The following is a 12,276-nucleotide window of genomic DNA, read 5'->3' on the forward strand; positions in this document are numbered from 1 at the left end:
AAAAGGCATTGATTTCAGTTAAAAATACCAGCTTGTTAGTTGGTAGTTTTTTGGTTTAATTTTACATTCTGAGAGTGCTTTGATAGACCTGTGTTTTTTTTTTTCTTTGTTTTTTTTTTCCTTTTTTCTTTTTTTTGCACAGCGATTCACCGTGCAAATGCAAATTGGAGCTTAAAATGAATTATGCTGTCCTCCAAACCTTACGCTGTGCTCCTGCCTTTGAAGCCCCATGCTATAACAAGGGGCTGTCAGAATGGGGAGCATACTCAACATGGAAAGAACTGTGGAAAATTGCCTCCTGTACTTGAAATGGTTGTTTTTTGGTTCCTCAGTATGACAAAGGGGAGTGTTTTGGGGTGCAGGTTGGGATGGGGGTGGTTGCATGGTTATTGGGCAGTACTGACTCATGGTAGGCTCTACAGGCAACAGCGAACCCAGTGCAGTGGGGAGGGGATCCATGGGAAAGTTTGCACACAGACCAGGCACGCAGGTCCCAACTGTTGGTTTCTTTGTTTGTGCCCAGAAGAGCTGAACCAATTAGTATAAAAACCCATCTGCCAGGGTCTAGTCCTGGAAAAGGCCTGGTTGCCCCCCTACTGTAGTTATGGTTAGAACTTCCCCTGACAGTACCCCCTTCTGTTTGAGTTTCAGTTCTGTTGAATTTCCATCTCCCTTGAAATGGGCCTAAATGAAGTGATGGAATGTAACTCTTCTAGCTGCACGCTCTTGATAGCATCAGATGATGGCTCTTTTGAGTAAGGTAAAGGAGCCCGTCAATGTGAACTGATATTCTTTGCAGTTGTCACTGTTGGTGGTTCATTACGCTCCAGCTCAGTGTCAGAATAGATTTGTCTCTGTGTAGGGGATGCTCTGTTCACAAACTTTAACCCAGATATTTCTCTGCTGAGAGCCGCTACCGGGCAGCAATGTCTGTGTGCTTGAGCAGAGACACTGCAGTGTCTGTCGGGCTGCTGAGCTCTTGAATATAACATGCAGATAATGTTTCCGCAGGATTGCCCTGGGAATGCAATGCACCATGCAAGGCCTTGTGAAATCCCTTTTTTCAGCTTTCAGAAACTTTTTTTTTTTTTGCCCTCATTTTGAAGTTTATTTGGCTCATTTTTAAAAAAAACGAGTTTTTGGATGATTTGAATATACATTGAGAGAGTTGATAGTTAAATAATTTAGCTGCAATAATAAAAGCTACCAATACAATAAAACCAGTAAGTGTAGAAAAAGGAGGTGAGTGTTGGTGATGGTGATGATGATGATGATGACAGTGATGTTGTTGCATATCAGCACATTGCTAGGATTTTGTTCCCATCTGTATAGACTCTGATTGGCATCTGATTTTAGTTGTCTGCAGAACATTTCACTAATTCCTAACTCATTCCTTTCTCTTTACATCGCTGGTATGTTCTTTCTCTTAGGTGGTCTTCACAGGCAATACCTTCCCAGCAAATAATAAGTTTCCTGATTTGTACGGGTCATTCACTTATGTGACACGGAATTGTTGGCCTGTCTTTGCTGTCACTTTGAGAGCATAGTAATTGTTACAGAAGGTGGTGAGCTAATCTGCTAACTACTGCTGACAGCTACTCATTTCAGTTGCTACAATTGTGCCTCTCATAGAGAGAACCCCTGACCTCAGACACTGGCAGAGGACATAAAACACAGGTCCATTTGTACCATTTAAGGCTCTTACCACTCTAAATTGGATGCTTTCCTTTTCATTAAAAATGTATTCTGTAGTGTTTGGAGGCAGATTTGTGATGGTGGGTAGAAATGCCCTTTTCTACTCATGTCCATTATTCTGTCTACTTTCTCCAGAATACAGATTCCATAGGGCCCCAACTGTAGTCTGCATTAAGCTTTAAGTCACAAGAGGAGCCAAATATTTATTTATATTTGTGCCCCGTTGTAGTCATTTTGGATATCAAGTGTGGGTGCAGCTTTTTGCAGTGGACTTGGTAGTGTGTGATGTCTAGGGATGTCTGCTCGAGTTACAGATTAAAAGGTTATCACTTTGAGGTTAACAAATCTGTAATAAGAAACCTCAGTACAGTTCAGTTTGATCATTAAATGGCCAAAAATGAATTCCTACAAAAGCTTAAGTCAAGAACAAGTCTGTGAAATGCAAATTTTAACCATTATTTCATGGAAATAATAACATTCTATCATTAAAAAGTTTGACTGAAATAGATAAAGTTCTGTCTGTCTCCATGCAAGGGCCATTCGGCAAACTGAGGATGTATGAGGTACGGTACTCGGTCATAGCGCTGCAGCAGTAATTAGGAGTTCGCTGGTTACATCATTATTCAAAGTGAAGTGGTTCTTCCCAGAACTAAGCCACAGTGGTTACACAATCTTAGGAAAGAGTGTTCTCCCCTGAATCAATCATATTTATTTCAGTCATTTTTGTGACTGCATTCTGAACATATTTGTGTTAAATTTGACATTTCCTGACATGAATTATCCACTTTTTACTGGCTTCTTGTGAGACCATTGTAATGCCCTAAAGAATCACTCTCCCTCTAAAGGATACTCGCAGCACTGTTGTCATTATTTGTGTATATGTTCTGGCTGCTTGCAAACATGTTTAATGAAGGTTATACCTCATCAACTGTAATTATGATGGCATCAAGCTTAGATTTGAATCCTTGATATTGTTTGTACGGAGGATGAAATTGTAGCTGTGTTTACTGCTGTAATGTGGATTTGCCTCAGGCTGGGGAGTCTGCATACCAAGCAGAGTTTATGGAAGGGTAGGGAGCAAGCAATCAAGGGGCCATTAAATTGGCCATGACAACATGGATATTTACAATGCATGCCGAAATGGAATAACAACCAGAAACCGAAACCGGGGTGATGTAAACATCCTGATCCCAGAGTGCATCACTGAGTATTGTGTTGTGTTGGAGGGATTGTCTTGGAGGGAGGGGAGCTGCTGGTCTAGGACTATTTGGGGTCAGAACTGATGAGGATTCCCTTTTGTTGTGGCTTCATGTACTGCGTAACATCATCTAGTATCTAGTAGGGATATCCTCCAGCATATCAGACAGCGGGAACTGCACTATCTTCTATGTGTGACATAGTACTGTTTGGCAGGTAAATTGGGGATCAGTGATTGTAGAGGAGAATGGAGATAGGCCATGCACAATAATTTGTAGGCCATGCACAAACCTTTGTTGTCCCCGTCATTGTGTATATTCACAGTGTTTGACCGCTTCCTTGACCATGATCTTCCAGTTATGGAGCCCCTGGGGTGGAATTTACAGGACTGCACAAAGACACAGCCACCGTCACACAGATGCATTTCCTGCCGGGGCAGGTAGTGCCTTCCCTACTTTTAACAGAACTGTTCCCTCCAGAATTGTTCTGTTTTCTTTAAGAAGTCTCTGCCAAAGTACTGGTGATCTGCTTGACTGTTGCCGGTGGTGGGTCCCGTGTCTCCCATCTGTTTGATGTTCTCTCCAGCACAGGAGGATCTGACAGCTGCTGCAGTGAAGAAGCTCCTCAAGGGTTCTCTGTTTTGTTTTTAGAACCAGCTCCTTTGCTAATTGCTAGTTTTCAGTGGAACAGCTGAAGCAAACGGTGAATTGCATCACTTGCCAAATAGTTTTAGTTAGTCTGAGCGGGAGATCGTTGCACAACAGCAACAATGACCACTGAAATATAAAGCCTGGAAAGCCTTCAGCACATATGACTTTAGTCATTTTAACCACAGAAAGGCTCATACTCTTAAAGTACATGCACCCTATACTCTGAGGCAGTTTTTTTTAAATTAAATTTATGAGTTATGAAAATAGTCATAGTGCCCAGTTGTCTATTGCTGACAGTGCAATTTAAGACAGGCATGCAGGTGCAGAACTCAAATGTGAGGCTGACCATTGCTTTACAATGAAGGTGTAATTGTCTACTGACCAATGAAATTGGACAGCAGTATTGCCTTTAAGACCTCAGATGACCTGAGATGAGTTTAAAGATTGATAAGTAGTTTATCAGGTGTGTTAGTAGTGTTCTAGACAGAGTAATCTACGCATCAAATCATATGGTCTTTGTGATTGGACTGCGTGATGCATTAGATAACAGCAGGTTTCACGTTTTGGGAATCAACGCTCCCTGTTCACTTGTGAGGAATTAATGATGCATGCTGGTGCACATCGAATAAAGTGGGACTCTCCTGGAGAGTTTTCCACTGCAGTAGTGTACGCTGTGGTAATTTTAAAAATGCTTCTTCAGTGCATTGTTAATGAGAGCACCTTAAGTGATAGCCCATCTTCCATCCCCATGCAAGTGCTAGGAATTGAGGCGTCAATAATTGGAACCAGGCACTGTCAGCATGCATCTGCCGTAGCACTGGCCTTTTCCTTCCAGTGTCAATTTGGGTCCTTTGTGTGCTTGTCTTGAAATGTTCTGTACACTTCATAGTTGATTCAAACAGAAAATAATTGATTTGACCTTTATATTTGAAGCCAGTCTTCAGAGTCGGTCAGTTTTTATTTGATTAATTTTATTGCCAGGACTGAATTGTCACTTTTGATTCAGTGGTAGTGTACATGAGGAACTAAGCACGGGGAAATTTGAGCTCAAATTGAATCATATGGGTTAATGGGCTGAATATTTAGTTACTATGGAGGTTATTTGTCTACATATGGTTTGACTGGTATTCTGACTGATAATATGGTTTGACTGATATTTAAATATGAGACCCCAGTGTGAAAATCAAAAGGAATGGAGTATGGAATTTAGTATGATGAGTGCAAAGTGGTGACAGAAGGTGACTTGTGTGTGTGTGTGATGTCACAGGGGCGCCTGCTCTCCCTGCTGGATGACAACACGCTCCACCTGTGGGAGATTAACCTGGGAGAAGGCTGCTCACACTTGGAGGAGATCTGCAGCTTCACCTTGCCTGGGAGGCCGGGCATCGAGAGCACCAGGTGAGCCCATCCCCCACTGACCTGAGAATAGTTCTGCCGACCTCTGCTGAGGTGTATAGGGAACAATTCAGGAAGTGACCCATTGCACAGTCCTCTCCCTTTAAGGATTACATATCTAAGCTCATGGGTGTGCTGCCTCTGTTTCAAAGCCATAGTCTGGGTCTGATCGTGTAGGAGGCCTCTTCAAAAGGTGAGCCCTTCCTCGTTTGAGCTCCCAGGTTTCGAGTCCGGTGCTTCTTCTTGTGTTGCAGTGCCACCCGTGTGACGGTACTTTTGCTGAAGACGAGCTGTGACCTGCTGTGTCTGGGCACGGAGGGTGGGGGAGTCCACTTCCTGGAGCTGCCCAGCTTGAGTCTCCTGGATGCCCGGTCTCTGTTCCAGGATGAGATCATGCAGAGGTGAGTGTCAGAGGTGCATCATTTCTCTCGTGACCCTCTGATCATGGTACAGTGGGCTAAAATGCTGCCCAGGTTGTGCGTTCTGAGCTGCCTCTCACAGCTGTGCTTAAAACCCCTCTATTGTGCGACTCTGTTGGGTCTGCTGTTTGAAAGGAAAGAAATTGATTCTTGTGTTCTGTTTGTATCTGACAAGACAAAAACAAAAAATATATTGACCAACAGCGTAATTTAATTTTATCGTTTTTATCCTGTGGCTCCCCATTTTGACTACCTCAATCTCAAAATAGAGGTTCACTCAAATTAAATGACTGAAAGTGACATTTTTCATTGTTCCAGTGTGAATCCATTAGTAACAACTCATGAAACTTGTGTAAAATGGGTTGGGACTAGAGAAGCCTTTGGCTGTTTTAAGTGTTAGCATCAGAGAACTGCTGGACTGTGTAGTCTATGATTCTCTGATGTCACCCTGGCTCCTCCTGCACTGTTTGCAGTAGCTGTGCTTCCACTGGCTGCAAAGGACCTTAAAATACCTGTGCAAGAAATACCAATTGTTGGGAGTAAAGGTTACAGTGTAGGCTACAGTTTGGCCATGAATAACCGCACACTTAGGAGATTTAGATGGTAAAGGCTGACCCATTCAGGATCAGCTACAGGAGGGGAGGAGGCCATTTAGGTTTTACTCAAATAAGTGACATGAGGAGACAAAGTTGCTTTTTGATCTTTGTTCACAGTGACTGACATGGGATTTTGTTTTTCAGTGTTATATATGTTGACATATAGACGTTTGTCTGTTGATACAGTGGACAGGTAGAGCCTGTCATTGCTTGAGATGCAGCTTGTACCTGAGTGCAGTGGCAGGTTAATAATTGTATAATCCTTGCAATCCCACCTCCACCTCCAAGAAATAAATAATACTTAGAGTGGCATCACTTTCAGGAATACAGCAATACAGGTGGACTTTTCAGAATGCATGCCATTTTAAGTGCCGCAATTAACTCATTTCTGTGACGATAAGTGCTTTAAAATTGAGACATTGTGACAGTTTTGAATTTATGAGTGAATCGTAAGTGAAGATTTTTCCTCCATATGGCAATGAATCAATTTAATACAGTTTACATGAGATCATAAAATATGTGCTTTATTGGATGGATTTTGGATTTTTGGAGTTTGACATTTAATCCAAGAGTGTTGCCTTTTTCATTCAGCCCATTTACAATACATTGATTGGTGGTTCCTACCACAGTGTATAAACGCACGTTCTCTGTATTCCCCAGTTCCACATGGTGGTGTGGTAAAATGGTGTCTGGTTACAAAACAAGAGACTGCAGCAAGCCCAAATCTCTGAACTGAGATGCAGGCTTTGTAGGCCTTTCCCTGCTGCAGGTCAGTTTACCTACAGATTCCGCATGGCACAGCTGCAATATGGACCGAGTCCCTAACTGCCACATCCTTTAGTTCAGTTTAGTGCAGGTATAGCTGTCAGAAGCTGTATGCCTCCATGGAAAGAAGGTATGACTGTCATTCCAAACCTTCTACCAATGACTAGTCATTAGTGTGTCATATTATGTTGTATGCCAGTATCATTGTACCCTTCCACAATGTTCTTATGTCAGCAGTGGCTTCATAATCATCCTCTACGAGGAGAGTCAAACCTTTATTCTCTGTTCACCTGTATATTTTATGCAATTTGGCCCTAGTTACTTAAACAGTTATCTGACTCATCTTTCTAATGATAGATACATGTAATTATGTAGAGGAATGTCGGTTTACTCCTAGAAAAAAACGCCATAAAGCTGTCCTCCAAGGTGAGACATGACTTCACTCGTAGAATGGAAGTGAGTGCAAGTCACATCAGATATGTATCTAATGCAGTGGACATTCAAACAAGACACAGATGGATTTGTTTCACGGTGGTGTTTTTAGCATATTGCTTTGCTTACCTGGAGTCTAATTTCCTGCAGTTTCACTGTTGCTCCTGCGCTACAAGTGCAGGCAAACTGTGGAAGGCACTAGGTAGGTCTGTGCTTTTTGTCTACTTATAAAAGTCAAAGCAAAACAAAAAAAGTTTAAATGAGAAACTGATTTGGCACAAGGGCAGATTTGCCTTTTTCTGCTAATTAAAGTTCCTGTGTTTTGTCGCTTGATGATAGCTGAGCACTGCCCTGCAGGTTCTGGTGGAAGAGGAATGCAGCAGAGGAAAGAAAATTCTAGTGGAGAGAGACAGGGGGACTGATTAAACAAGAGAGAGGATGGCAGATGAATTGTCTTACCGGAGTAGTATGCGACAGTACCAACAATTCCAAGTTTTGCTTGTGTTGTGATTATTTTTTCATGTTTTGTATTTCTTTACCTTGGTGTACTACAATAAGTCTGCATATTATTGTTGTAGCTGTTGTACTGCAATATTGTGTTAAACTGCCTTTTTCTACATTTCTACCTTTGCTTTAGGGAGAGGAAGGAGGTGGTCATAAACATGCCTTACTTTTGTAGGTGCAAAGGGTTTAATGATTTTATGCTATGATCAGGTCTTACACTGGTGCAAATGGGGCAGGTGAAATGGACTAAAACTGTTGGCAGCTTTTGATTGGCTGAAACTACACACTGCTGTCTGGGATGTATTAAAACTAGATCTGTGCACACATTTTGCCTGTTTCTTTCTCTCGTGCTCTCTCTTGGTCTCTCCCCAGCTCTCATTCTCTCTCCCTTTAACTTTCCCTTTCCCTTTCTCTCTCCCTCTTTCTCAGCTTGACAGCTCAGAGACTCTCAAAAGACAAATGACTGGACAACAGTCAGCCCCCCAACCTCCAGCTGATCTTTTTCCCCCGTGGTGACATTGAAGTGGTTTTGAGTAGCATGCTCATGTCATTATTTCCCTGATCTCTGCTGACTGGCATGTGATCCATACATATCCACAGGAGAGCGGGTGCGGGAAATCCCGGGAGAGGGAGCATAATCCTCTCTGCTTCTCCTGGGTTCCCTCCTCTGTGCCCGTTAGCCTGTGCATCCTCGCCCCAGCAGGCTTCTTTGAGCAGTCGTCTGGACTGGGACAAAGAGAAAAGGTGGCAAAGTAGCGTGGACAGATTCCAGCCGAGCCTCCCCGGGGTAATGAGTATTCTGGGGCTGTCTTCTTTCTCTGTGGACTCTCTTTATATAACGGTTAATGAAGCCAGTGAGAGCCCCTTTATTTATTTTCTCATCTCCTGACCCGGCTCTCTCCCTGTTTGGGTATGTGGTAGGCGGGGCGCGTTTCACGCTGGCATCAGCCACTTTGAACTCGAGGATCAAACGCCCACACGCTCCGTGAACCTGGCCCCTGCCCCACACGTCCAGCTGCGCCCATCCCTCCGCCCCCCAGGAGGGCCCTCCCGCCCTCTCCGTGTCCCCCCTCCCTTTGACCAAGTCTTTGAGGTCACACTTAGTTTGGGGGAAAGGCTATTACCATTCATGCAGCAATAGAACAGTATTTTTGGATTTTTGCAGTAAATGAGGATTGTTCTGTCTGGGGTGGTGAAAGAAGTACTGAAGACTGCTATTAACTTTTCAGAAGTTTGCTGTGATTTGTCGTGATTCATTACAGCACCAATTAAACTGACTCATTAGTCTGTTGCCTCCATTTTAAAAAGCCTGTTAAAGCTGGTGGTAAATTACACCCTTTACTGCGCCCTGACACTGGCTGTCCCTAATGGCAGGTTTCTTTTGCTGCTGAGATGAACCCCTGAACTGCTCATTAACTGACCTCGTTTGGAGGAGCAGGCTGCTTATCTGAGCCCCTGTTAATAAGCATGTGTCAGCTAGTAACCTGTACTGAACAAAATGCTTTTTTAGCAGCTGCCAAAGCCGATGCTCTTCACCATGTGACTGAAGTAGCAGCGTAGTAATGTGTGGTTTACAGTTTCTGCTCTGGGTGTTTGCAGAATGGTGGCATTTCATTTAAATGCATTTAATATGGAGTATGTTCATTTGCGACAATAGTATGTTCCCTTTACTTTACTTTTACTTTACTTCTGTTATTTTTTGGTGATGTTTTGTTTGTTTATATATTCTCTTTATTCTGCTTCTGTAAACTGTAAGCAATTTTAATGTAACTCCTATTCTGCTGAAAGACATTTATGAAATGGTGTGCCCTCCTCTTTTTGACAACCCATCATATAATCATTAGTCATACATTACTTGGAGGCCAAAATCAAATGCTCTGTTTCTTGTTATGTGGAATGCTGTGGGATTTGTGCTGTCAACAGTAAGGCTAGCATTGAAAGCGCTATGTTTCACAGAACAACTTCTCTCCTCCATGGTGACCCTGTAATTTCAGTTGTCTGATTTGTGCTTTATCCTCCATATGCTTGTGTGAGAAGGAGAGTGGTTGAAGAGTTACCATGGAGACCAGAAGTGGAGTCATTTGTGTGAAGTTTTGCCTTTTCCTGGCCTCGTTCTGCCTCACCTGGAGCCCAGCCACCAAAGCCTCATTCCATTTCTCTTCTACCTACTACTATCCCCTGCCCCCACATGGACATACCTCATCCCGGCTCAATAAATGTGGCGTGCACGTTCCACCCACTGGAAGCGGTCCACAACTCCAGATTACCCGGCACTCCACCGTGCTCCGATATGCCCCCACATTCTTCAACAGGATCCACGCTTGGCACCGACGCCTCATATGCAATTCAATTTCACGCTTGTGCAAAATTCTTTTAATGATGCATGCTGTTGCTTTTGAGCTGAAGTTCAAATCTGGTTCTGATGAATGGTTTCTCTCGAGTGCAGGCTGCACAGTGCTAGACTGACATCAATTTGGACCCAAAAACCACGGGCCATTCGTATCCTTTCCTGAATGGTGACCTTTGTGGTTGTAAGCATAGTGCATCCTACTTAAAATCAGAGGCCTTGTCTCAATGCAGGGTAATGATTATAATTTGTATTCTGACGGGCTTTGCCAAACAGCTGAGTACACATTCTGGTGCTTGCATCTGGCCAGGAAGCGATCTCAAAGCACCCCTGTGCTCAGTCTAGCTATTATCTGTGATGTGTTTGGGGCTTGAGCACTCAAGACAAAGGTGCATTCAGACAGCACTGTGAAGTGTTGGATAATTCATGGGATGATGTTTACAGATGGCATTTATCACGCTTATAAACATGGGACTGTTCTGCAAGAAATATTGCAGTTGCCACAAGCTCAGCACTTGTGATACATTGACAGTGATCTGAAGGGACATGTCTGGTATTTGCAATGATTTAAGTGGTTGTTTAAAGTGAACCACGGGGTGAAAAATGATCACTAGTTCACCCTGCTTTTACTGTTTTACATTTATTATACATTTAAAGCTTCATGGAGCTGAAATGAATAAAAATGAAAAATGTTTTGTGTACCTAGCATGCTCCAATTATGGCTTTCAAAAGGCTAATTCATGCTTTGTACATTTCAAACAAACACATTCATTTTTGTCAGAGAAAAGCCCAGGTGCCCCTTTAACTATAATGATGGTGCTTCCCTTGTGCACCGTATTGCATTAGTCACAGTCAGCTTTAGTGCGTATTGTGTGCCCACAGCCTCCCAGAGGACTATAAGTGTGGGAAATCCCTGGGACCGGTGGAGTCCCTACAGGAACACCCACAGTGCCCCGACAAAATTCTCATCGGCTACAGCAGAGGTCTGGTGGTGTTATGGGACCAGAGCACCCGGCAGGTGGACAACCTCTTCTTAGGGAACCAGGTGTGTGGTCTTTCTGCCCCCCTCAATTGTACCACACATGTATCGTTTATACAGGGACTCTACAGTGCAGTCACTCTTGGAACTGTCCACATCCACTTCCGTCAGGAATGACTAATTGCTACTTTACTTACAAGGGCTTTCTTCCAACGTGCTCAAGCACACGTTGTTCAGAATTAGACTTGAAGTGTTTACGTCGGCCTCCTCTGCAGCAGACATCAGGGTTTTAACTGCTCTCCCAGGAGCTACAGACATGATCAAGACGTTCATGATATTGGTGATAATTATTTTGTGTCGGATTGGCTTTTATCAAGAGCTCAATCTAAATTCCTCATTTCATTATCAAGATCTAAGGCTTATAAGCACTTCAGCTTTTTAAATGGGTTCTCTTATTTGGAAATAGAAGATGAATAAGGAGAAACTATACACATTCAACCAGTATGATGATAGTTGTTCCTGTTGGTGCCTAAATCTCTCCCAGACATAAAACCTCAGCTCTGGGTTATTAACACATACACACCTATTGCAGCTATCTGGCACACTTGTCTTTTTGGTGACAACTTGTGTTGTTGTTGAGGCCTGACTTGCTGGTGTTTGAACCCACAGCAACTAGAAAGCCTGGCATGGGAGCGCAGTGGCAAGACCTTCGTTAGTTCCCACAGTGACGGGGGCTACATGGTGTGGGCTGTTAACAGCAGCAACCCCCGCACACAGCAACCAGTGTCATCCATCATTCCATACGGTGAGCACCTGCTCCAGCTGCCCCCCACAACAGCTGATGGACACCTTTAGCCTCAGGTTAAAGGTGGGACATGTCAGTCAAGGCCCTGTCCTCTGTCTGAACTAGCTGGTGTATGCAAAGTGTTGTTCAGATCTGAAGTCCATGGTGTAATGAGAAGAACAGTTTTAGTGTAATTCACCTGTATCACATGAGCTCACACAGCACCCTGATTGTGCTTCATTCTTTCCTTTTTTGGTCTCTAACTTTGTGTGGTCTCAAGAAAGCATCCTTAATATTTCAGGCTCATTCTGAATATTTTCTGAAATTATGCTTGGAATGAAGCTCTATAAATATGTATTATCCTAAAGAAATTGGGTGCTTTTGTGAAATTCATTGAAAAGGATTACACAACAAGTATGAACTAAATAATTTAATTGCTTGTTCTAATTCAATATATCCTACTATTGAGACAAGATGTCAAAATGTCTCTCATGGAATGGCCCTGGATAGGCT

At 43.1% G+C, this 12,276-nt stretch overlaps 1 protein-coding gene across 1 annotated transcript in view; it reads left to right on the plus strand.

The window, feature by feature from the left end:
* The window catches only part of LOC118792727 (lethal(2) giant larvae protein homolog 1-like), a 49,501-nt gene that overhangs the window by 16,620 nt on the left and 20,605 nt on the right, over window positions 1–12,276 (plus strand). The window contains exons 3-7 of the mRNA XM_036550638.1: window positions 3,250–3,331; window positions 4,810–4,940; window positions 5,192–5,338; window positions 10,883–11,045; window positions 11,649–11,784. Of these exons, the coding sequence (XP_036406531.1) occupies window positions 3,250–3,331; window positions 4,810–4,940; window positions 5,192–5,338; window positions 10,883–11,045; window positions 11,649–11,784 (659 nt within the window). The remainder of the gene's footprint in view (window positions 1–3,249; window positions 3,332–4,809; window positions 4,941–5,191; window positions 5,339–10,882; window positions 11,046–11,648; window positions 11,785–12,276) is intronic.

This window comes from Megalops cyprinoides, chromosome 1 (genome assembly GCF_013368585.1).
Source record: "Megalops cyprinoides isolate fMegCyp1 chromosome 1, fMegCyp1.pri, whole genome shotgun sequence".
Classification (NCBI taxonomy): Eukaryota; Metazoa; Chordata; class Actinopteri; order Elopiformes; family Megalopidae; genus Megalops; species Megalops cyprinoides.